The following is a 27,201-nucleotide window of genomic DNA, read 5'->3' as shown; positions in this document are numbered from 1 at the left end:
AAGACTCATAGTACTTGCACGCTGTTTGTCATCATGCTATTTGATCACATTTGATATATTAAGGGAGGGGAAGAACTGTCTGGAACCAAACAAACAGGGTGTCACGATATTCACTGCCAGGTACAACGCTGAATCGTACAAACAGAAGTGTACTAACTGGCAGAGCTCCGGGTCGGTTGAAATAATAGTCATGTGTTCATCCTATTGAGTCGTGTGCGCAGTGAAGGCAAGCGTGTGATACTGCAGCCCTGCACTGGAAAGAGCTGAGCGAGGTGCTGTTACCCATCAGATGAGTTTTCTTTGCCACGTTCGCTCGGTAAACGTGGGAATTCGTCAAAACCCACTGTGTTGGCTTAGCATTTACTGACTTGAATGTCATTTTTCAAGGTGACTGGAATATTGTCACATTCCCTACAGAACTGGGCTCCATTTTACGAGGTACTTTATTAAATGCTTTTGCAGGTTAGATGGTGAGAGTTGAGTGAAGTACGTCAGCGAACAGTGAGTGCAAAAGGCAGATTCTACAAACTGGAAGCAAACCTGTCTGGACATGGCAGCAGTGGAAAATCTGAAAATCTCTGAAGCTGAAATGAAGAGCTACTATTTTCTCTGCAAAGCATGTTTGCTGCTGGAATCCACAGTGAAAAGTAGGTGTCAAAAGTTTGCCTCCATTTGCGATTGATTGCGAGTTCTGGTGTGATAAAGTCTCGGCATCACTTTGTGAGGTTTTAAAAATGAACAGTCTGTGACATTTTATTTGCGTTGTGCAGCAAAATGTGACCTCAATTTATTTTGTTAACTAAACAATTTATTTGCTATTTAGATGCGGCAAGTCTGCATATGAATATGTAACCTCGACTCACTAATGCACGGTTTGTACCTTTTGAAAGTGTGATTTTTATAATTTTCTTCACAAAAGAAAATTCGCACAGATCGCCCGGAATATAATACATAAACAAATTTAAAAAGACGCTAACATTCAATTATCGATCAGGAACTCAGTCTGGAATTTTACAAGATTGGCAATTCTGCAAAAATCAACAGATCTAATTACATCCGAACAGCAGTTAAAGAGTTTCTCGTTTTTCGGGTTTGTACAGGTCATGCGTTCTTCTGTCGTGACATGGTACCACCTTCCACTCCAGAAAATACTTTTGTAGACTTTTATTGATTCTAGACAACGTCTTGGTTCTTAGTGCGAATCTATGACTGAATGAATCAGCAAATTTGTGCAGAAATCGATGACCGAGTTAATCAGGGAATACAAGCCAAGTGTACACAACCACCTTCTTCTTCTTCGGCCTCCTTGTCTCGAGAGACAATGGGTAAGCGCCTGGAGGTGGTCAGTGGTTTGTGAAGCGGTCTCACAATTCATATTAGTGAGAAAGTTTTGCTCCCACTGTGTGAATGCCACCTGAATCTGGAGTCAGGGCACAAGCTGACATTGAAGCAAAGAGAGAGTCATTCCTTAAAAGGAGGTAGGCTCACTATCATTGCACTTCAGTCAGTTCAGGCTTGTCCACCCAGTTTACTCTCTCAAAGTTCAGGACTGGATGAAGCTGAAATTGCTTAGCACAGATGCTAAACTTGCAATGTGAACGCATTGTTAAAAAGAAAGACTTGCATTAATATAGCACCTTTCATGACTGCAGGACCGCTCAGCGCTTTTGAAGGGTAGTCACTGTTGTAATGGAAACACAACAGCCAATTTCCACGCTCTTGTCTGTGGGAAATTGCTATGAGCTAGGTCACCAGATAATCTGTTTTAGTGATGTTTGTTGAGGGATAAATATTGGCCAGGACTCTTGGGAGAGCTCCCCTGTTGTTCTTCAGAATAGTGTCCTAGGATCTATAACATCCACATCAGAGGGCATATGGGCTTCAGTTTAATGTCTTATTTGAAAGATGGCACCTCTGATAGTGCAGCATTTCCTCACTACTGGCAGCCTAGAATTTGTACTCGAGTCTTTGGAGTGGGACTTGAACACACAACATTCATGACTCAGAGGTGAGAATGCTACCCACTGAGCCGCAGCTGACACTTACCAATGCACCGATCTCAAGTGTAACATTGAACAAATTAAATAACGCCATCTGTTTCTCCACTGTCCCGGTTTTGACAGTTAACACTTACGAACTAGTAGCTCCCCCGCTGAATAAATCTTTCTGCATGCTACTAATGACACACTCCTGTTCTTGTGTTCATGTTCCTATGTACATGGCAAACTCAGAGCAGATAACTTTCCTGTTCACTGTGAGCATGGAAAACCAATTGGCACAGACTCTTCCAAACCCAAATCTCAGTTCAGTCATGGCGTTGTGACATCACAGGAATGCACACTAAGACACCTTGTTTACGCTGTAGTCAGGAGTCTGCAGGTGGAATTTGGACCTTCTTCCACCTCCACTGTTCTGGCTTTCCGTTCTGAATTCTCGAAGAACTGGGGAGTCAGAAAATCCATGTTTACATTCCAACTGTAGCCTCACAGTGGAGTGGTTTCCACTTCATTCAATGCTAAAGTTAATTCAACCTCAAACAAATTTTCAGGTAATAATGTTTCCCTTCTCCTAAAGCTCAGTACAATATATTAACTAAACCTGAAATATGCAGTTTGGGAATATTTAAACTGAAATATTGTGTAGCTATACTGAACCTGAAGGTAGAAGTATGTTGGGCAGGACTGCATGACTAGTTAACATAGTTTCCATTATAAATGTGGACACAAATCAAACCAAAAAATACAGACAAAATGTGTGACTTTGAACTGGGAACTTAATTATGCCTGCATGCCTTGGTCCAATAAGCCTCTGCCTTAGAAGCCAACTTTACCTGAAGACTGCACCTGACCCTGGTACTTCATGTGCAGTTCCACATGAGATTGACAAGCTGCATAAATTGATTTAGGATAATATATCTACCTACCTGACAGCACTGTGGGAGCACCTTCACCGCACATGCTGCAGTGGTTCAAGAAGGTGGCTCACCTCAAGGAGAAGGAGGGATGGGCAACAAAAAAAAGCTAGTCTAATGGTGACCATGAAACCATTGTCGATTGTTGTAAAAACCCATCTTGTTCACTAATGTCCTTTAGGGAAGGAAATCTGCTGTCCTTACCTGGTCTGGCCTGCAGGTGACTCCACACCCATAGCAATGTGGTTGACTCTTAACTGCCCTCTGAAATGACCTAGCAAGTCACTCAGTTGAAGGGCAATTGGGGATGGGCAGTAAATGCTGGCCTAGCCAATGACTCCCACATCCCACAAACGATTAAAAAAAATGCTGCCCTTGCCAGTGGCACACTTATCCAATTAACAAATAAATATAATTATATCGTCCAGTTAATGACATGAGCTACTCAATGAGCCACTTTTATGACCAAATGATGGTAGGTCAAGCAAATTGCACCTGAATGTTTCCGTGACACAGTCTGCCCTTCCCAAATACTGGGTGGAGTAGATGCATTCTGTGTAATTTAACAGTTCTTGATATTTTTAGTAATTGACATTGTTACAGCCAGGTGAGGAGGGGGTCTCAGGCTCCACTCTCACCCTTCCTCTTCTTTGACCGCAACAGGGTTTATTTTTAAAAAAAATAGAGGTTGTGCTTACCACTTCCGTGAGTGTTATACCTTTTTCCTTTAATGTGATTGCAAAAGAACCAATCGGACAGGTTTTCTTGGGTTTAAACAAGGAAGAGGTAAGTTTATTATACTTAACACTGTAACCCGATTTAATAATACTAAAAATACGCTACACATTCACGCACACGAGAATCACACACACACAAATACATTACAGAGGGTAACAGATTTGGTGGTTGGATTAAAGTACAGAATAAATGGAACTTAAATACAGTCTGTAAAGTGGATGATCCTGTAGTCCTCGGCTGAAGTTGTATTCTTGAAGTCCTCGCTGGTCAAAGTGCACTTTGGTTGGCTTGCTTTGCTCAGAGCTTTCCTGAAGGCAGAATTGGTAGTTGATTTACTTACCCTGGTTGCTGGCTGTAGCAGTCTGTAGGCTTGAAGGGTCCCCCAGTCACAGACGGTTCTTTGCTTGATATTTTCTGGGGAGAGAGAGAGAGACGGGGTGGGGGTGCAGCTGCCTTCTTCGCTGCTGTGCTCTCAATTACTGCTACTCTGTGTCACAACATTTGTAGTTTCTTCAGACCTCTTTGTTTCTAATGAGGTTCAAAGTCTAAAACCCAAAACTCCTCTTCGGTGAGGTTGCCAGTGTTTACCCGTACCCCCCCCCCCCCCCCCACCCTGAAGGACATCTCCACTTCTGAATACCTCAGGATGACTTTGGCTCACTAACGAGGATCATCTGGCTAATCTACTCAGTTAACCAAAGCATTTTTCTGGCTGGGCTTCTTGTTGGACTTTTTGTCTCCAAATCAATCTCCTGGTGTTTCAGATGTAAATGGCAGTGACCATCTTGGCTGCTAGTATTCTTTAAAAGTTACTGTAGGTATTTTTTCCCATTAAAAGTCTAACGTAAGTTTCCAACCAATGAAATTAATATTTCCCATTTGGCATATAGGGTTTTCCTGGCACCATTGTACCACGCAGAATGAAATGCGACAATCTTCAAATTGATGCAGCTGGTTTTTCTCCAACAGCAATGCTGATTTAATTCCCTTTTTTTTCTTGGAGTTGTCTAGGTTGGTTATGTATTGTCAAATGGGGTTAAAGTTTTTTTAGTATCGATTTGTAATACCCTGGAGAGGTGCATCTCAATAAGTATGTGGGTGTTGCTGAAGCTTGGGGTCTACAAATTTCCATTATTGTCTAAGGCAAGTTATCCTGTATGTACAATATTAAACCCCTCAATTGCTGTTTTTGCACCACATGGCTTTAACCATTCAGGTTCCAGTACCTTGATAGATTTTCTCTCTTTAGGGGTAGTGGGTAATAAATTGGTTTTACGCCTCTGTGAGGTGTCTGAGATTTCCTTTGGGCCCCTGTTCTTGGTGGATTTGGAATTGAAATTATTGGGTTTGATTAGCTTTGGTTTGGGCCCTGATCACTGAGTTCTTCAGTGGGTAGATCCACCCTGACCTCACTTTTAGCTTTTTTGATGAGTCACACAAGTGCTGTTTAATTTAGGGCAATTTTGTTTCCCTTTTCCCTTTAGTGTGGGGAGGGTCTCTTTGCTAATTGCCCCCATATCCTCTGGGACATTCCTGCTTGTTCAGCTTTCACTGCACACCCCTGTGGCACTTCATCTAGGTGAGGCATCACGCTCACTAGGTTTGCCTTTTTAGGAACTTTCCTTGTCCCTGCAGGTTTCTGTAAATGCTGTTAGCAACCTTGGTAGGGTGCTTCTTTGGCCTGCATTTACATAGGAGGGTGTGGGGTCTAATTTTTCCAGCATTTCAGGGTTGGCTAACCAGACAGTAGGGGGTTCCATTTGGGAAGCCTCCCGGCCCTCCTTTGACCTGTCCTCACTGTCCTTTTCGCCCATTCCTCCCTAACTGTCTGACAGACCTTTGCTTGTCTGTCCCCTTTTGTTTGGTCTGTTTGGAGGCGGGATCATTGAATAATTTTAAGGCGGGTATTGATAAATTCTTGTTAGGCAAGGAAATCAAAGGCTATCCAGGGTAGATGGGAATGTGGAATTCGAGAAACAAACAGATCAGCCAAGATCTTATTGAATGGCGGAGCAGGCTAGAGGGGCTGAATGGCCTACTTCTATTTGTATGTTCATGTTTTCGGCAGGGGTCCCACACAATCCATCAGCACTCTGCTGGAGGGTTCCCCAAAAACCAATATGGGAATGAGGGGTGCAAGTTTTGCTGCAGGGTGGGGCTTCCGTGCAACCTGGCATGTGTGGCAAGTTTTACAGAACTCCACCACACCTTTGTGGAGTTTTGGCCAGCTCAAAATGCTGTCATATGAGGGCTTTGGTTTTTCGTACACTGACCTGTCCAGCCAGTGGAGGATTGTGGGACATACTTAATATTTCTTTACGGTACTTTGGCAGCACCGAGTCACCACACAGTCAAGGGAAATGCTGGAGACCGTCTCCCGCAACTGCCCCATCTCTCTGACCTCCACTGTGTGGTGACTCGGTTCATGGCTAAACCAGCTGCATCAGAGAAGACTGGACAGGCACTGCAGATAGATGACCCTGCTGTCGTCTTTGGGAAGTTAGAGGACCCAAAGAATGGGTTAAAGAAATCTTTCCTAGTTGAGGCGCAACAAGCTGACCCAGTATTAATGAAGTTAGCACAGACCGCCCAAATTGAAACTGAGACAAGGGGAGTCCCTGAGTATTACTATTTAAAGAATGAGGTGCCGATGAGGAAGTGGAGACCTCCTCACAGACATGCGGAGAAAGAGGGGGCAGTAGTTCACCAGATAGTGGTGCTTCTCTCTACCACTACTGGGGAAGCTACCACCTTCGCCCCCGCCAGATCATTACCCAGAAGAAGGTCAAACCCGTCCACAGGCAAACTCGGGATAGTCCCCACAGTCACTGGTCCTGAAACAAAGTCACGCTCCGGATGCACCGGATATAAAGGTATGGGCATACACCGCCCTCCGATATCATTGACTAACACCCTAGCATTCACTACACTGTTTGGGGGAAAGGTCATGCCTATTCACAGCAGAAGGGATCTGGTGGCCCCTGTAACCCTGAGTATGACGATGGACTTGCCTGCGTTACTCAAAGGGTATGAGGTTACTTTCCCTTGGGATACAAAATCCTGATAAGCTTCAGGGATTTTGTTAAATTTTCCTGCATCCACAGCAGTATGCTACAGTTAAAGCTACAGCCTATTCTACTGTGCTTTCCATCAGGGCTCTTTCTGGTGTGCCCTGATTAATCCTACAGGTTTTCCTTGTAATTTTCAGCAGTCAGCTCAGAGGTGACCTGCCTTGTTACAGTGGAAACACACAGGTCTTCGGGTCTCAATCCTGCTGTCAGTACCATCTTTTTTGGCTTGAGGAGGGCCTCTTGTGTGTCCAGCTTTCCTTTCTCACACAGGGCTGCTTGGGCTCCTATCAACCTCCACCTTTTGTCCTTTTCGAGTTTGTGGGGTGACTAGGGAAGAGTTTCTCTTGGGATAAGGACTTGTGTATGAGACTAAATTCATCAGCCAGAACTGTGGCCTGCCTGGCTCGATGGACCTTTTGTTCCTTTATGTAGGTTTTGATAGAAAGGAGGAAGTGAGTTTTTAAATTCCTCAAAGAATCACATCTCTGAGGTTTTCATACGTGGACTTTACTTAATTGCCCTTATCCACTGGTCAAAAGCAAGTATTTAACTCTTTCAAACTCAAGGTAAGTTTGGTCAGACTGCTTCCAGAGGGTTTGGAATTCCTGGCAGTATGCTTCCGGTACTAGCTCATACACCCCGAGGATAGCATTTTTAGTCATCTCGTAATCTGATGAACTTTCATCTGGCAACAGTGAATAAACCTCATGGGCTTTTCTGCCAGCTTGCTTTGTAACAACAGTGTCCAGCTCTCGGCCGGCCACTTCAGCTGTCATGCAAGCTTTTCCCTCATTGAAAACTTTGGAATCAACTGGGAAAACATTAAGAGCTTAGCACATGATGCTGAGCCAGGGGCAGCTTCCTCACTAGTTATGCTTTCACTGGGAGTACTGTGTCGCCCACTAGTTAATTCAAACCACCTTAGCTCTCTTTCCTCCTCCTCCTTCTGGAAAGTTCTCTCTTTTTCCTTTTCTTCATACTGTCTCTGCTCTTTCTCTCGCTGAAATTCCAATTTGACTTTCCTCTGTTCTGATTGTATTTTTGCTAACATTACCCTGTCTGTTTCTGACTCTAACCCTGTTTCTGAACCTTCAAATTCAAGTGCAAATGGTTGGCCACAAGTTTTAGGATTTTGGATTTCTAAGCATTTGCACGGAAAGTAATCCCTAACTGCCCAGTTCCATTCCTCAACTCTTCAATGGATATGGCCTTTAACCTATCTCAAGTAACTTCACTAAGATAAAAGGAAAATACTGCAGATGCTGGAAATCTGAAATAAAAGCAGAAAGTGCTGGAAATACTCAGCAGGTCTGGCAGCATCTGTGGAGAGAGAAGCAGAGTTAACGTTTCAGGTCAGTGACCTTTTGTTAACTCTGCTTCTCTCTCCACAGATGCTGCCCGACCTGCTGAGTATTTCAGGCACGTTCTGTTTTTATTCGAAGTTACTTCACCCTGGGCTTGGGGAGGTACTGGCCTCGAGTGTGGACATGTTAGTACTCTGGCAACAAAAAATACAGGAAAACCTGTACTGAAGTTTTTTTTAAATTTTGATAGGGATCAATTTGCTTTTCCCACTTCCAATTTCTCCTTTGTCATTGGGTGACAATCCCAGACTATAGTCCCCAAATCTCTGTTACGGCCAGATGAGGAGGGGGTCTCAGGCTCCTCTCTCACCCTTCCTCTTATTTGACTGCAACAGGGATTATTCAGTTACTGCTGGTCTGCTATTTGTGGCACAAAACTTCTAGTTTCTTCAGAGACGAACCGGCAGTCACCTGGTTCTCCTCAAACCCCTTTGTTTCTAATGAGGTTCAAAGTTTAAAACCCAAAACTCCCCTTCAGTGGGATTGCCAGCGTTTAATCCCTGGAGGGACGTCTCCACTTATGAATGCCTCAGGATGACTTTGGATGGCTTGGAAACGAGGATCAGCTGGTTAATCTATTCAGTTAGCCAAAGCATTGTTCTGGCTGGGTTTCTTGTTCGAGTTTTTGTCTCCAGTTCAATCGCCTGGTGTTTCAGATGCAAATGACAGTGGCCATCTTGGCTGCTATTTTTTTTTAAATGTTACTGTAGGTTTTTTTCCATTAAAAGTCTAATGTAAGTTTCCAACCAATGAAATTAATATTTCCCATTTGGCATATAGGGTTTTCCTGACAACATCTAGATCAAAAATTATGGCCATAGCTTTCAACTTTGGCGGTGGTGTAAGCGGTCGATATCGGATTGGTCATCTGTTTACACTCTCCTTTCTGTCCACTTAGGTCAAGAAAGAAAAATCAGGTGGGGTGTATAATTGGCAGACAGTCTATCAATCCAAGTTGAAACCGCCCTATATCCTCCAAATAAGTCCCTTTGGTGCAGAAGTTGACCCTTGTGAGACGTTCACAAGATCACAAAGTAGTTAGAGAGAGGGAATGGCCATTTAACCCACCTTTGCTTATCTACTCACAAGGATCATATAATTCAAACTCCCACTACAGGAATATCCCTTCTTGTTCTAGACTTTATTGAAAGAGTTTGTACTTTCTTTAACTGCAATGAGTGAAAATCACTCCTCTGTGAATGACAGCTCACATGTCTGTTTCGATGGTGTGCAGGAGGAGCCATTGCAGCATTTGTGACTGAATTCGCTACACAAAACCTAGGTGCCTTCATGGAGATAAACAGTGGAGATATTCAACTGAGATGGCTTTGGCATTGAACTCTATGACTGGATTGAGCAGGCAAACTCTGCATTAAAAAGACAGATTCAGTTGTTCGGGTCAAAATCCTGGAACTCCCTTCCTAACAGCATTGTGGGTGCACGTACACCACAAGGACTGCAGCGGTTCAAAAAGGCAGCTAACCACCACCTTCTCAAGGGCAATTAGGGATGGGCAATAAATGCTGACCTAACCAGTGACACCCACATCCCAGGAATGAAGAAAAAATAAAAGTTCTCAATTTACTCGGCAAATACAAATGGGAAGTGCATGAAATACTCAGCAGGTCTGGCAGCATCTGTGGAGGCAGCAGTGTAGAGGCACAGATGCTGCCTGTCCTGCTGAGTATTTCATGCATTTTCTGTTTTTATTTCGTGTTTGCAGCATCCACAGTATTTTATTTTTGTAAATTTACTGAGTCGTAGTGCAATCTACAAATCATACAACACTGGGAGAGAAATTGAATGTTGCACGTTGCTCTTTTCAGGCTAGGGGATAGGTTTGTGACAGATACTGAGAAGGACTAAAAATGGGGAGTTGAAGACAATTGTAAAACACATTAGGGCTGGTAGCAGAGATAAGCCCAGTTTTATGCTGAAATTGCACTCAAAAATGGACACTGGAACTGAAGAAGATCTAACCCTAAGTTCAGTGAGATGAGAAGGGATTTGGCCTACATTAACTGCTCTGGAATACTTCACAAACAGGGCAATGAATCTACAGTGAAGGTTATGCTGATAGAGTGAGGGTCATGTGGAGCATGTACACCAGCACAGATGAGATGGGTTGAATGGCCTGTTTCTGTGCTGCACATTCAATATAACTTAATGTAGCACAGAGGTGGAACAGAATTAGTCTTATCAACCACGGTATCCTGAGAACTAGGGAGAACTTTTCCCTCTAGGTTGAAGAATGCATGGAGACATCAGTAGTTTCAATAGCGTGCACATCGTCACTCAGTCCAATGGTCCTCATGCATCAGCTTGCACAAGATTTTCAGACCAAAGCTGTGGCCAACATACAGAAAGTTCAATAATCACACTTTATTTAAAAAAATCATTTTGTGTTGGTTTCTTAAGAGTTCTAATTGACCTCAGGATCTGCCTCAGAGCAATTTCCTCTAACTGACCTTCACAGAGACACAACAATTAGAGCTTGTGGTCTTAAAATCACATTAGCAGCACGTGATGTACAATTTTTTGACTTAATAAAACAACATACCTCATAATTTGCCATGAGCAATGCCATTAGAGACTTGCTCATCCAGTGAAATACTTACACCTCTGAGAGCTGCGATAAAAGACCCTTCATTGAAATATTATAATTTACTCCTGGTTATTTTTCTTTGTTTTCGAGGCTGTTTACATCAAAAGTTTATGGAATCATAGAATGATACAGCATAGCAGGAGAGCATTTGTCAGATTGTGTCTGTGCTGGCTGTTTGAACTCCACTCTCTGCCCTTTCCCCATAGTTCTGCAACTTTTTCCCTTCATGTATTTATCCAGTTTCCTTTTGAAAGTTACTATTGAATCTGCTTCCACCGCCCTTTCAGGCAGCACATTCCAGATCACAACAATTCTGTGTAAAATGATGTTTTCTCATGTTGCCTCTGGTTCTTTTGCCAATCATCATAAATCTGTACCCTCTGGTTACCAACCCTGCTGTAACTCTCTCTCCACAGATGCTGCCAGACCTGCTGAGTATTTCCAGCGTTTCTTGTTTTTATTACTGCTGTAACTGGAAATTGTTTCTCCTTATTTACCGTACCAAAACCACTAATGAATTTGAATGCCACTGTCAAATCTCCCCTTAATTTACCTTCTCTGCTCTAAGGAGAACAAACCCAGCTTTTTCAGTCTGAGTGGCTACATGAAACTATTGATGTGTCCATGCATTCCTCAACCTAGAGGGAAAAGTTCTTCCTGGTTCTCAGGTTACCGTGGTTGATAGACTAATTATATTCCACCTCTGTGCTACATAGAATTATATTGAATGTACAGCACAAACAGTCTCCACATAACTAAAGTCCCTCATCACTGGTACCATTCTAGTAAATCTCCTCTGCCCCCTCTGCAAGACCTTGATATCCTTCCTAAAGTGTGGTGCTCAGAACTGGACACAATGCTCCAGCTGAGGCCTAATCAGTGATTTATAGAGGTTTGGCATAGCTTCTTTGATTTTGCACTCTATTCCTTTATTAACAAAGCCAAAGATACCATAACCTTTTTTTAATGGCCTTCTCAGCTTGTCCCGCCACCTTCAAAGATTTGTGCACTTACACACCTCGGACCTCTGTTTCTGCACCCTCTTTCAAATTGTATCATTTAGTTTATATTGCCTATCCCCATTCTTCCTACAAAAATGTATCTGTTTATATTGCTTTGCATTTAAATTTCTTCTGCCACATGTCCGCCCATTTCATCCATCTGCCTATGTCCTCCTGAAGTCGGTTAGTACCGCCCCCGGTGAACACTGCTGTACACTTCCCTCCAGTTTGAAAAGCAACCATTCATCACTCCTCTCTGCTTTCAGACCCTTAGCTAGTTTTGTATGGACACTGCTGCTGCCCTTTCATCCCTTCAGTTTTAATTTTGCTAACAAGTCTGTTATGTGGTATTCTGGGCAATGTGAGTTGTTTATATCTGGGTAAACATTCATGACTGCCTGTTGATTCCTAGTATTTTGAGAACGAATGCTGGGAGTGAAGTTCACCTTCATTGATCTCACCCCTGATTTTTTGTTTCTCCAATATTAAATATTCCCAGTTTATGCAACCTCACTAACATTGTGAATAATCAAAAGAATTAAAATCTCTGCAAGAACTAGGATTTATATGGTGCCTTTCACAACCTGAGGATATTCCAAAGCACTTTACAGCCAATGAAGTACTTTTGAAATGTAGTCACCTTTGTAATGTAACAAATGTGACAACCAATTTACACACAGCAAGCTCCCACAAATGTGATAATGACCAGATAAATCTGTTTTTTATTGATGTTGGTTGAGGGATAAATGTTGGCCCAGCAGACCAGGGAAAACTCACCTGCATCTCATTGAATAGTGCTATGGAACTCTCCTGTGGTCTGCTTACAACCTTGTTCCTTGGACGTATAGAGGCTGGGGCTAGCCCAAGAAGACAGCAGGTCAGGGAGCAAAACAACATTAACAAGCGCTGAAACCGGGCAAACTGCAGCAGCCGGGAGCAATCAAGGTGGAGGAGGAGCTGGATAGGAAAATATAATGAGCAAAGGTGAGGCAGATGGTGAAGCCTGGAGCACAAGATAAATTGGGTGTATAATTGTTGAACGGGGAGCACATTATGGCTACGCATTTTGAAATAAGTAAATGCAAAGCAATAACATTGGAAAGGAATGGCACACGAGGACAAGTTTTCGGAGGGTCTGATGTTTGATGGTGGACTTTGTGTGCTGATTTGTGATAGAAACACAGAAAATTTACTGCACAGAAGGAAGCAATTCAGCCCATCGTGTCTGGTCAGCTGAAAGAGTTGTCCAGCCTAATTGCACTTTCCGGCTCTTGGTCTTCGTCCTGTGGGTTACGGCACTTCAAATGCATTTCCAAGCACTTTTTAAATGTTATGAGCTTTTCTGCATCTACCACACTTTCAGGCAGTGAGTTCCAGACCCACACCACCCACTGGGTGAAAATGTTTCCTCAACTCCTCTCTAATCCTTTTGCCCATTACATTGAATCTATACTGCCTGGTTATTGACCCCTCTGCTAAAGGATGTGCCCAGTTTAATGATGTGCAGTTTCTGCGAGGAGATCAGCCAGTGCTGTCAACAAACAAAACTCACATTTCACTATAAATGATTTGGATTGGGTTTCGCACTGAATTTCATTAATTGAGGCAAGGATTCACTCCTCTCGCTCTTCCAATGAGCACTTCACCCTTTAAAGCTGGTCAGTGCATGAGAGAAACAGTCCTGGCCTGCTTTGGAATGATGCTCAGGGCAGGTTTGGTGTTGAATGTAGTGGCCCCAATTCTGTACTTGTGCATTGCATAATTTGCATTCTTTTATTTCACTCTATAGAATCGTAGTATGATACAGCAAAGAAGGAGGCCATTCTGCCCATCGTGTCTGTGCCGGCCCTTTGAAAGAGCTATCCCATTAGTTCCACCCTGTTCTCTCTCCCCGTAGCCCTGCAAACATTTCCCCTTTACATGTTTGTGCAGTTCCCTTTTGAAAGTCACTGTTGAATCTGCTTCCACCGCCCTTTGAAGCAACACTCTCCAGATCGTAGCAACTTGATGCATAAAGTAAATACTCCTCATTCACCTCTGTTTCTTTTGCCAATCACCTTTGCCTTTTTGTTGATGCAGCTTCCCCCCCCGCCCCCATCCTCCCTTCCCTACTACCAGTGTTGTGTTAGGTCATGCACTAAGGATGAAAAAGGGTCACCTGCCCCTTAAGAATCAGCCATGGCTCAGTGGGTAATATTCTGGTCCCTGAATTGGAAGGATGATGGTCTAAGTCCCACTCCATTCACTTTGAACACAAAATTGAGGGAGTGCTGCATTGTCGGAGGGTTGGTACTGAGGGAGTGCTGCACTGTTGCTGGTGTTGTCTTCTGGATGAGCTGTTAAACGGAGGCCCTTTATATCCTCTCCAGTTGATGTAAACGATCCTATTCGAACAGCAGGGGAATTGATCCTTATCTCTTGTACTGCACTGGGAGTGTCAGCCTTGAATTTGTCCTGTCTCCAGAGTGGGACTTGAATCTACTGCCTTCTGACTCAGAGTGCTAACCACTGAGCCAGACTTGATCAGAGTGACAGCAAGAACTAGTCTGAAGAAATAAATTGAGACTTGATTACATCACTTGGCTCAAGTTTGTTCTTAGATAATTTATACACACCCTTGTCATAATTCCTTCTGGTATTTATAATCCATTTATATTACCTTCTGTTCTACAGTCTTTGAATTTCTCCGATGGGTGTCCATGAATTCACATAGCAGCAAGCAGGAGTGTTTACAGAGAGGTTTTGAAACATTTGCCTCTTGGTGGAAGAGTTGTTTCTTGCTGCTAATTAATTTAAATCTCAGTGTTAAATGCAAAATCGAGTGGATAACTAATATCAGCAGCTGAAAACAGCAGGTCCAGCTGACTTTGTTTTTTATTCATTCATGTGACGTGGGTGTCGCTGACCAGGCCAGCATTTATTGTCTATCCCTAATTGTCTTCGAGAAGGTGGTGGTGAGCTGCCTTCTTGAACCACTGTAGTCCATGTGGGGTAGGTAGACCAAAGTGCTGTTAGGAAGGGAGTTCCAGGATTTTGACCCAGCGACAGTGAAGGAACGGCGATATAGTTCCAAGTCAGGATGGTGTGTGACTTGGAGGGGAACTTGCCGGTGGTGGTGTTCTCATGCATTTGCTTCCCTTGTCCTTCTAGTTGGTAGAGGTCGTTCTAGTTGGTAGAGGAAGGTGCTGTCTAAGAAGCCTTGGTGCGTTGCTGCAATGCATTTTGTCGATGGTACACACTTCTGCCACTGTGCGTCGATGGTGGAGGGAGTGAATGGTTTGTAGATGGGGTGCCAATCAAGTGGGCTGCTTTGTCCTGGATGGTGTCGAGCTTCTTGAGTGTTGTTGGAGCTGCACCCATCCAGGCACATGGAGAGTATTCCATCACACTCCTGACTTGTGCCTTGACGATGGTGGACAGGCTTTGGGGAGTCAGGAGGTGAGTTACTCGCCACAGGATTCCTAGCCTCTGACCTGCTCTTGTAGCCACGGTATTTATATGGCTACTCCAGTTCAGTTTCTGATCAATGATAGCTCCTAGGATGTTGATAGTGGGAGATTCAGCGATGGTCATGCCATTGAATGTCAAGGGGAGATGGTTAGATTCTTTCTTGTTGGAGATGGTCATTACCTGGCACTTGTGTGGTGTGATTGTTACTTGCCACTTATCAGCCCAAACCTGGATATTGTCCAGGTCTTGTTGCATTTCTACACGGACTGCTTCAGTATCTGAGGAGTCGCGAATGGTGCTGAACATTGTGCAATCATCAGCGAACATCCCCACTTCTGACCTTATGATTGAAGGAAGGTCATTGATGAAGCAGCTGAAGATGGTTGGACCTAGGACACTACCCTGAGGAACTCCTGCAGTGATGTCCTGGAGCTCAGATGATTGACCTCCAGCAACCACAACCATCTTCCTTTACGCTAGGTATGACTCCAACCCGCAGAGAGTTTTCCCCCTGATTCCCATTGACTCCAGTTTTGCTCGGGCTCCTTGATGCCATACTCAGGCAAATGCTACCTTGATGTCAAGGGCAGTCACTCTCACCTTACCTCCTGAGTTCAGCTCTTTTATCCATGTTTGAACCCAGGCTGTAATGAGGTCAGGAGCCGTGTAGCTCTGGCGGAACCCAAACTGAGCGTCAGTGAGCAGGTTATTGCTAAGCAAGTGCTGCTTGATAGCACTGTCGACAACACCTTTCATCAATTTACTGATGATCGAGAGTAGACTGAAGGGGCAGTAATTAGCCGGGTTGGACTTGTCCTGTTTTTTGTGTACAGGACATACCTGGGCAATTTTCCACATTGCAGGGTAGATGCCAGTGTTGTAGCTGTACCGGAAATATTGTCAGGGCCCAAAGCCTTCGTAGTATCCAGTGCCTTCAGGCATTTCTTGACGTCATGCGGATTGAATCGAATTGGCTGAAGTCTGGCATCTGTGATGCTGAGGACTTCAGGAGGAGGCCGAGATGGATCATCAACTCGTCACTTCTGGTTGAAGATTATTGCAAATGCTTCAGCCTTATCTTCTGCACTGATGTGCTGGGCTCCCCCATCATTTGAAGATGGGGATATATGTGGAGCCACCTCCTCCTGTTAGTTGTTTAATTGTCCACCACCATTCACGGCTGGATGTGGCAGGATTGCAGAGCTTAGATCTGATCTGTTGGTTATGGGATCGCTTAGCTCTATCGCATGCTGCTTACGCAGTTTGGTATGCAAGCAGTCCTGTGTTATAGCTTCACCAGCTTGACACCTCATTTTGAGGTATGCCTGGTGCTGCTCCTGGCATGCCCTCCTGCACTCTTCATTGAACCAGCGTTGGTCTCCCAGCTTGATGGTAATGGTGGAGTGGGGGATATGCCGGGCCAGGAGGTTACAGATTGTGGTTGAGTACAATTCTGCTGCTGCTGATGGCTCACAGCGCCTCATGGATGCCCAGTTCTGCATTGCTAGATCTGTTCGAAATCTATCCCATTTAGCACGGTGATAGTGCCACACAACATGATGGAGGGTATTCTTAAAGTAAAGGCGGGACTTTGTCTCCACAAGGACTGTGCCGTGGTCACTCCTACCAGTACTATCATGGACAGATGCATCTACCAAAGGCAGATTGGTGAGGACGAGGTCAAGTATGTTTGTTCCCTCACCACCTGCTGCAGTCTCAGTCTAGCAGCTATGTCTTTTAGGACTTGGCCAGCTCGGTCAGTAGTGGTGCTACCGAGCCACTCTTATTGATGGACATTGAAGTCTGCCACCCAGACTACATTCTGTGCCCTTGCCACCCTCAGTGCTTCCTCCAAGTGCTGTTCAGCATGGAGGAGTACTGATTCACCAATGGAGGGAGGGCGGTATGTGGTAATCAGCAGGAGGTTTCCTTGCCCATGTTTGACTTGATGCCATGATACTTCATGGGGTCTGGAGTCAATGTTGAGGATTCCCAGGGCAACTCCCTCCTGACTGTATATCACTGTGCCGCCACCTCTGCTGGGCCTGTCCTGCCAGTGGGACAGGACATATCTGGGGATGGTGATGGCGGTGTCTGGGACATTGTCTGTAAGGTATGAGTATTTTAGTCTGTTGCTTGACTGGTCTGTGGGACAGCTCTCCCAACTTTGGCACAAGCCCCCAGATGTTAGTAAGGAGGACTTTGCAGGGTCGACAGGGCAGGGTTTGCCGTTGTCGTTTCTAATGCCTGGGTCGATGCCGGGTGGTCCGTCCAGTTTCATTCTTTATTGACTTTGTAGCAGTTAGATACAACTGAGTGGCTTGCTCGGCTATTTCGGAGAGCATTTAAGAGTCAACTACATTGATGTGGGTCTGGAATCACATGTAGGCCAGCAGATATCCTTCCCTAAAGGACATTCGTGAGCCAGATGGGTTTTTACAATAATCAACACTGGCTTCATGACTAGCTTTTAATTCCAGATTTTTTTTATTAATTGAAATCAAATTCCACCTTCTGCTGTGGTGGGATTCAAACCCATGTCCCCACAGCAATACCCTGGGTCTCTGGGTTACTCGTCCAGTGACAATACCACTACACTGCTGCATCCCCATAGGTGAGATCTTCTTTAGACTGCAAAAGACCTGATATGGATTCATTAGCAACACCCACAACAATACAATCCCTTATCAATTCATCTTTAATGTCTCCATACTCACATCCTTCTGCAAGCCTATAAAGGTCGCTGTTTCGCCCAGTTTCTGGACCCTTTTGTAGAATTTTCACTTTCTAAAATCTTCTTACTCTAAGTTGAAATAGGAATCAAAAGCTTTTAGAACTTCATCGATCTTGGCAGATGTTTCATTAAGATCTTGTCTTGCAATTATATCATCTGCTGTAGCACCAATTAAATATAATAAAGTATCCAGTTGCTCCGCTTCAGACATGCTGTCTAACTTAGATGCAATTCTATATCTGAGAAACCTTTTTCTCTATAATACTGAGTTTTGAATCTGATTGGGTCGCTCTTGACTTTTGAAACTCACCAGCATTCCCAATTTTTGATCCAAGTTGCTTTATTTTGTAGACTTTTTTTTAAGAATGTTCCCCTTTAACAAACTGTTTTCAGGCCAGCTTGCTTTAATGGAGTGAGCAGGTGCTTTCGAGTGTGACCCCTGCTGTTTTTGGATTTTTCCCCTTTGCTTGAATACTTCACTTTATTTGTTTATTCAGCTTCCCTAATAGAGTTGACACATCTGTTTGAGAGTTCCCTGCTCTTTTAATAGATTTTCACCTTTATTTGAGATCTGCAGGTTATTTGTTTTTCTTCAGGCTTGGTTGTGTTAATGGAATCTCCCTGCTGTGTTCAGAGGTTTCCTGCACTTTTTGGCAGTTTGCATGTTTTTCAGGGCTTTCCTGCTCTTCGTCCTCATGTTCGGCCCGAGTGAAGGATTGGATTTTCCCTGGTTTTTTTTGCTTTAGCCCAATGCCTTCAGAAAATTACTTTAAACCCTTCAAAGGCTTTTTACCGTGATTCCTCAACCGTCAGCACTATATCTGACCCGATCAATGGAATTGATTTGTAGGCAGCAATGCTTCCGTTCTGTGGAGCTTCTCTCAACCTCTTAAGGTATACAGTTTTTTTTCTCTCTTTTCAGCTAGTTGCTTTAAATTTTCTCTTCTGGGTGTAGGATGGTAGTTGCTTCAAACCTTTTCTTCTGGGTGTAGGATCCACCGCTGATCACTGTAGTATGTGTTTGTTCTGTATGTTGCCACTGTATTGAGTCTAGCCAGTAAGGTTCTTAGACTGTAGTATTAAAACGTTAACCTTTATTTCATAACAACTATATACACTCTCCAGGAGCCTGTGTGACTCTTTCAAAAGCCATGCTGTATCTGTTCTCTGGTCTCTCCCACGTGATCTCTTACATCATCATGGTGGGCGGTATTCTTTACACACTCTCAAGAGTAACCCTTTCCAACCCTTATACTACAAGCACCACCAGAATCAATTGGCTGCTCATTCATCCCATTTGCTGTTTGTGGGATCTTGCTGTGTGCACATTAGCTGCTGTGTTCACCTGTAGACCAACAGTGACTACACAGTTTAATATCTCATCCAGAAGACAGCAACTCTGATGGTGCAGTACTCCCACAGTACTGCATTGTGAGTGTTAACCTAGATTATGTACTTAACTTGTGACTCAGAAGGTAAGAATGCTACCAACTGAAGCATATCTAGAACTTAACTTGTCCTGCCTTGGGTGGATAGGAAATGATACAAGGAAGTGTTTGGGGATGGGGATTGGGGAGGGGGTAAGGTAGTGCAGAGAGTAAACACTGAGGTGCTGCTGTTTAATGAAGGGATGCAGCATGTTTGCAGATATGCTACTGATTACAGAGTGATCTCACTGCAAGAATGATATCCATTCATGTTGCAGGAATAGTTTTACAGTCCACTGCAGCGCTAAAATAGGTTATTGAATTCATGGAACACTGAGCCTCTTAATAAATCAAAGTGGAGCTGTCAATCTGATCCTAAAAACCAGTTCTGACTGGATACTCTGAAGGTCACCGGTCACATGTTTAAAACAGGTGTTGCCATCATTCATCTACATATACATTGCATGCTTATTTTTGGAATAACTGTTTGAATTATGGTTTGGATATTTAATTGAATTTGGAAAGTAACAATATTATGACAGGATTTGTGTCTGGTTCCATTGTCTCACACAGGACTCCAATTTGTATTGTTAGAATCATAGAAAAGTTATGGCACAGAAGGAGGCCATTCAGCCCATCGTGTCTGCGCCAGATGAAAAAATAAATAGCCACCCAATCTAATCCCACCTTCCAGCACCTGGTCCATAGCCTTACAGGTTACAGCACTTCAGGTGCATGTCCAGGTACCTTTGAAAAGAATTGAGGGTTTGTGCCTCCACCACCATTCCTGGCAGTGAATTCCAGACACTCACCACTCTCTGGGTGAAAAAGTTTTTCCTCATGTCTCCTCTAATCCTTTTGCAAATCACCTTAAATCTGTGCTCTGTGGTAATTGACCTCTCTGCTAGGGGAAACAGGTCCTTCCTGTCTACTCTATCTAGGCCCCTCATAATTTTATACCTCAATTAAGTCACCTCTCAGCCTCCTCTGCTGTAAGGAAAACAACCCTAGCCTATCCAATCTTTCCTCATAGCTGCAACTTTCAAGCCCTGGCAACATTCTTGTAAATCTCCTCTGTACTCTCTCCAGAGCAATTATGTCCTTCCTGTAATGTGGTGACCAGAACTGTACGCAATACTCTAGCTGTGGCCAAACCAGCGTTTTATACAGTTCCAGTATTACATGCCTGCTTTTGAATTCGGCCAATAAAGGAAAGCATTCCATATGCCTTCTTCACTCTATCTACCTGTCCTGCCACCTTCAGGGACCTGTGGACATGCACTCCAAGGTCTCTCACTTCTTCTACCCCTCTCAATATCCTCCTGTTTATTGCGTATTCCCTCGCTTTGTTCGCCCTCCCCAAATGCATTACCTGACACTTCTCTGGATTGAATTCCATTTGCCACTTTTCCACCCACTCAACCAAACCATTGATATCATTCTGGAGTCGACAGCTATCCTCTTCACTATCAACTAAATGGCCCTAGAAAAATTCAAGTAATTGGAAATTGGGGAAAACTCTCCACTAGTTGGAGTCATACCCAGCACAAAGGAAGATGGATGAAGGTCAGTCATTTCAGCCCCATTACATCACTGCAAGAATTGCTCACGATCGTGTCCTAGGCCCAACCATCTTCAGCTGCTTCATTAATGACGTCACCATTCTGACATAATGTCAGAAGTAGGGATGTTCGTGGACGATTGCACGGTGTTCAGTAGCATTCGCAACTTCTCAGATACTGAAGCAGTCTGTACCTGCATGCAGCAAGACCTGGATAACATTCAGGTAACATGCTGATAAATGGCAAGTAAGATTCTTGCCACACAAATGCCAGGAATTTAACATCTTCAACAAGAGAGAATCTAACCATATTCTCTTGACATTCAATGGCATTACCATCGCTGATTCCCACATCATCAACGTCCTTGGGGTTACCATTGACCAGAAGCTGAACTGGACCAGCCATATAAATACTGTGGCTACAAGAGCAGGTCAGAAGCTGGGAATTCTGCAGTGAGTAACTCGCCTCCTGACTCCGCAAAGCCTGTCCACCATCTACAAAGCACAAAGTCAGTACTGTGATGGAATACTCTCCACTTGCCTGGATACGTGCAACTCCAGTAACACTCAAGGAGCTCGACACCATCCAGGACAAAGCAGCCCGCTTGATTGTTACCCCATCCACGTACATTCACTCCCTCCACCACCGACACACAGTGGCAGCAGTGTGTACCATCGACAAGATGCACTGCAGCAATTATCCAAGGCTCCTTTGACAGCACCTTCCAAAGCCCCCACCCTCTACCAACTAGAAGGATAAGGGCAGCAGATGCATGGGAACACCACCACCTACAAATTCCCCTCCAAGTCACACACCATCCTGACTTGGAACTATATCGCCGTTCCTTCACTGTCGCTGGGTCAGAATCCTGGAACTCTCTTCCTAACAGCACTGTGGGTGTACCTACCCCAAATGGACTGCAGCGGTTCAAGAAGGCAGCTCACCACCACCTTCTCAAGGGCAATTAGGGATGGGCAATAAATGCTGGCCTGGCCAGCGACACCCACATCCCATGAATAAATAAAAAATAAAAAAAATGAAACATTTATCTTGTGCTGTTTACACATTGGATGTATACTGTATCTGCTGTTTGACTTTGGGGATGTGTTTAGTAGGCCTGGAGCTAAACAAACACTTCCTGTAGATAAATCCTGTTGTTTTTCAATTGAGTAATTACTGGAGGCATGAGTAGAATTTCTGTTGTGCAAACTGCACGTGGTTTAGATCTCAGCGAGTGAATTTATTGTCAACAGAATGTAAGTATTCACAAATGAGGACAGAAGTGCTGGAGAAACTCAGCATGTCTGGCAGCAGCGGTTGAGAGAGAAACAGAATGTTTCAGTTCGATGAAAGGGCACAAAGCTGAAACGTTAACTCTGCTTCTGTCTCCACAGAGGCTGCCAGACCAGCTGAGTATTTCCGGCACTTTCTGTTCTAATTTCAGAGTTCCAGAATGCACAGTATTTTGCTATTATGTAAGTATTAACAAGCCTCCTTCAGTCATTCAGATTAAATTTGACATGAAGCAATGAGGCAACCAAAATTGTGAGGTCACTGCCTCATCTACAGAGCAGCTTGTTGTATTGAGGCCACGTCACGATGTGTTCCCGATCCTCCAGGATTGTACAGAAATTTCCAGGAATTAAAGATTAATCTTCAGGCCACTGCTGCAAGCAACCGGGGAGACAATAATCCCCGATTATTTTTAAACGTGTTCCGTGACCACTGTTGTTTATTAGTTGTAATGGTATTAGAGATGCAGGTGCTAGAGGGGGTGGGGGAGAATAAAAAGGCTGTTTGGACGATCCTTAACTGGCACTCAGTCAGGTAAAGGATTCTGTTTGTTTTAGATTTAGAGATACAGCACTGAAACAGGCCCTTCGGCCCACCGAGTCTGTGCCGACCATCAACCACCCATTTATACTAATCCTACACTAATCCCATATTCCTACCACATCCCCACCTGTCCCTATATTCCCCTACCACCTACCTATACTAGGGGCAATTTATAATGGCCAATTTACCTATCAACCTGCAAGTCTTTTGGCTGTGGGAGGAAACCGGAGCACCCGGAGGAAACCCACGCAGACACAGGGAGACTCCACACAGGCAGTACCCAGAATTGAACCCGGGTCGCTGGAGCTGTGAGGCTGCGGTGCTAACCACTGCGCCACTGTGCAGCCCAGTTGGTGTTGGGAAAGAGGACCATTGCAACAATGGACGTGTAGGCCGACCAGTAGCAGAGGGAAGGAGCTGGCAGCCCAGTTGGCAGTTTGGTGGGTGGGGGGGGGGGTCATCTGATGAAACCCCCAGTTGGAAGGTTCCCACGCAGGCCGCGCACAAGTCGGCCTCTTTAATTTACTGTGTATCTGCAGCCATACAAAAAATTTAGAGTACCCGCACACTTAAACAAATTGACTGTGCACTCCGGAATAAAATTAGGAGGTATGTTGGAGGGCGGGGTCTCGATGGCTGTGTATTGTTTTAAACCATTCCCAAACTTAACTCTTTAGCACCATCGCTTGGAGAACTGATCAGAGTCTGCACATAACTGATCCTGTATTTCACTCGACTAGGCAGTGTTTTCATTCCTAATCAAGCCTGCAGTCGGGTTTGCTCGTGAAATTTGAAGCTAGTCTGATGGATCAGTATCTATTGAGAAGGAGAACGAAAGGTCCTACTGCTAGGGAATGGATGTTCTTGCATATGCATTTTTAAGTGGTTTCACAAGATAATATTCAAAAGCATTATTTATTGGCTTTCATGGGAAATAAGCGTTGCAATAATTATTATTCCTGATTCTTATATACAATGATAACTATTAATAATTTCACGCATAGCTACAAGGTTAGTTGGAAAAATGGGTTGTTCTCCTTGGAGCAAAGGAGATTGAGGGGAGATTTGATAGAGGTGTACAAGATTATGACAGGTTTAGATAAGGTAGACAAAGAAAAGCTGTTCCCATTAGCTAATGGTGCAAGGATGAGGGGACACAGATTTAAGGATTTGGGCAAGAGATGCAGGGAGGATGTGAGGAACACTTTTTTGCTCAGCAAATGGTAATGACCTGGAATTCACTGCCTATGAGGGTGGTGGAAGCAGAGACGATGAATGATTTCAAAAGGAAATTGGATGGGAAATTGAGGGAAATAAATTTGCAGGGCTACGGGGATAGAGTGGGGAAATGGGACTGACTGGATTGCTCTACAGAGAGCCAGCATGAACTTGATGGGCTGAATGGCAAACTTCTGTGCCATAATGACTCCATGCCTCTATGACATGCAGTGATAACTAGTAATAATTACATGTGTACAATGATGACAATTATTTGTACTAATTGCACATGTACTCAAGGTCACACTTACAATGCAAGACTGGAGAATTCACCATGTCGCAGGTTTTGAGCTCAATTCTCACCCTTCAGCCCGACCTTTCGAGTCTGTCCAAGTGAGAATCCGCACTATTACCTCATCCAATTAGCTGGACTTCAGTTTTAACAAGAATAACTCCCCAATTTTCCTGATCTATGGCAGCAGCCTTTTCAAGGGTCGTACATGCAAAGTTTGGGATCAGAGGTGACCTGGCGAGATGGATACAGAACTGGCTCGGTCATAGAAGACAGAGGGTAGTAGTGGAAGGGTGCTTTTCTGAATGGAGGGCTGTGACTAGTGGTGTTCCGCAGGGATCAGTGCTGGGACCTTTACTGTTTGTAGTATATATAAATGATTTGGAGGAAAATGTAGCTGGTCTGATTAGTGAGTTTGCGGACGTCACAAAGGTTGGTGGAGTTGTGGATAGTGATGAGGATTGTCAGAGGATACAGCAGGATATAGATTGTTTGGAGACTTGGGCGGAGAAATGGCAGATGGAGTTTAATTCGGACAAATGTGAGGTCATGCATTTTGGAAGATCTAATGCAGGTGGGAAGTATACAGTAAATGGCAGAACCCTTAGGAGTATTGACAGGCAGAGAGATATGGGCGTACAGGTCCACAGGTCACTGAAAGTGGCAATGCAGGTGGGTAAGGTAGTCAAGAAGGCATACGGCACGCTTGCCTTCATCGGTCGGGGCATAGAGTATAAAAATTGGCAAGTCATGCTGCAGCTGTACAGAACTTTAGTTAGGCCACACTTAGAATGTTGCGTGCAATTCTGGTCGCCTCACTACCAGAAGGACATGGAGGCTTTGGAGAGGGTACAGAAGAGGTTTACCAGGATGTTGCCTGGTCTGGAGGGCATTAGCTATGAGGAGAGGTTGGATAAACTCGGATTGTTTTCACTACAACGATGGAGGTGGAGGGGCGACATGGTAGAGGTTTACAAAGTTATGAGCGGCATGGACAGAGTGGATAGTCACAAGCTTTTTCCCAGGGTGGAAGAGTCAGTTACTAGGGGACATAGGTTTAAGGTGTGAGGGGCAAAGTTTCGAGGGGATGTGCGAGGCAAGTTCTTTACACAGAGGGTGGTGAGTGCCTGGAACTTGCTGCCGGGGGAGGTGGTGGAAGCAGGTACGATAATGACGTTTAAGAGGCATCTTGACAAATACATAAATAGGATGGGAATAGAGGGATACGGTCCCCGGAAGAGCAGAAGGTTTAAGATTAGGCAGGCATCAAGATCGGCACAGGCTTGGAGGGCCGAATGGCCTGTTCCTGTGCTGTACTGTTCTTTGTTCTCTGCTGAATCTCTCACCAGCAGAGACTAACCCTCTATTGATGTGCAGTGACCTTTATTAGTTAAAGTTGATTGACTGGAATTCCTTTTAATTTAAACAAGTTAAAGCTACAAGGTTAAAAATGAACCATTTCCTTACACTGCAGTTACTAATTTTTCTGGTATCAAGGGGAAGAAGAAAGGGATTTAATATTGCTGAAATTAGGTGGTGTTGTGAGGGTAGTTGGGGGGCTCGGGGTAAATCCATCTCAGAATAATTAGTTGTAGGCCCTAGTTAGTGTGAATGAGTTTATTTTGTTCTGGGTTTTGTGTTCGGATATTTCCAACAACGTACTCACAGCTCTGCAGGTGCCATCGTGGAACAGAGGATGAGGTCTGACCTCCCATTCTTCAAAAACTTCAGCTCATCCAAAACTCTGCTACCTGTATCCAAACTCAGTCCTGTTCACCCATCACCCCTGACTTACACTCGCTCCCAGTCCAGCAACACCTCAGATTTAAAATTCTCATCCGCGTGATCAGATCCCTCCATGATCGTGCCCCCTCCCTAAATCTATAATCTCCTCCAGCCCTATAACCTCCCCGAGTTATCTGAGCTCCTGCAAACCTGGCCTTGTGCACATCCCCAATTTTAATTTCTCCACCATTGGTGACCATGTCTTCAGCTGCCTGAGTCCAAATCTCCCTAAACCTCTCTACCTCTCTTTCCTCCTTTAAGACCTTCCATAAAACCTACCTCTTTGACCAAGCTTTTAGCCACTTGTCCTAATATCTCCTTACGTGTCTCAGTGTCAATTTTTGTTTTGTAATATTCCTATGAAGCACCTTGGGATATTTTTACTATGTTAAAGTGCTATATAAATACAAAAGCAAAATACTGCAGATGCTGGAAATCTAAAATAAAAATAGAAAATGTGGGAGATATACAGCAGGTCAGGCAGCATCTGTGGAGAAACAGAGCTAACGTTTCAGGTCAATGGCCTTTCATCAGAAGTCATATAAACACATTGTTTTGTTCTTGAGCTGATTAAAGGAATCAGTTACATCACAATTAATATAAATATATATTTTCCCTTATAGATGACCTTGTACCAGAAGCTCTAAACTCCATTTGTGCAAAAAACATTAGTGAGGATCTGAAGAAACAATTTGCTTTTCTTCCAGGTAAGTTTTGTTAACTCAGCTTGACCTATCTCCTGAAATTAATTTGATACCAGGCTCTCAACCTCTTCACTATTGTTTAAAATTGTGATGCCCACCAGCACTGGAGATCAGTAACTCATAAATAATAAGTTAACAGTTGTTAATAAGACATGATGACTGTTAGGAATGTCAAAGCAATTGGCAATTAATATGCTTTATCAGTTTACACATTCAAATTAGGTTTCACTGCATCATATTGTTCTCTAAAGTTACCTTTCAGGAAAAAGTGAAGCTAACCATACCTAGAGATTGACTTTTCCCTTCTTCAGAATTGGCCATATTCACAACTGAATTCGAGCTACATTAATATCACCTAAATAATACTAGTTCAAAGGGGGTGCAGGAATAGAGAGACCTGGGGGCACAAATCTTTGAAGGTGGCAGGACAAAGTTTAGAAGACTGTTTTAAAAAACAGAAGCTTACGCGGTCCTTGACTTTATAAATGGAGGGTTGGAATACA

At 43.9% G+C, this 27,201-nt stretch overlaps 1 protein-coding gene across 3 annotated transcripts in view; it reads left to right on the top strand.

The window, feature by feature from the left end:
• Nucleotides 1-299: 299 nt before the first annotated feature.
• mcf2a (MCF.2 cell line derived transforming sequence a) overlaps nt 300-27,201 on the top strand; it is a 208,664-nt gene continuing 181,762 nt past the window's right edge. For all 3 annotated transcript variants that reach the window (XR_010976419.1, XM_068047099.1, XM_068047100.1), the window contains exons 1-2: nt 300-647; nt 26,618-26,701. Coding sequence is in view for 2 of the 3 variants with exons in the window: in XM_068047099.1 (XP_067903200.1) it covers nt 551-647; nt 26,618-26,701 (181 nt within the window). In the remaining variant the exon portion in view is untranslated. The remainder of the gene's footprint in view (nt 648-26,617; nt 26,702-27,201) is intronic.

The sequence above is a fragment of the Heterodontus francisci genome, chromosome 15, assembly GCF_036365525.1.
Source record: "Heterodontus francisci isolate sHetFra1 chromosome 15, sHetFra1.hap1, whole genome shotgun sequence".
In the NCBI taxonomy this organism is placed as follows: Eukaryota; Metazoa; Chordata; class Chondrichthyes; order Heterodontiformes; family Heterodontidae; genus Heterodontus; species Heterodontus francisci.
This window is presented reverse-complemented; position numbering and strand designations above follow the sequence as displayed.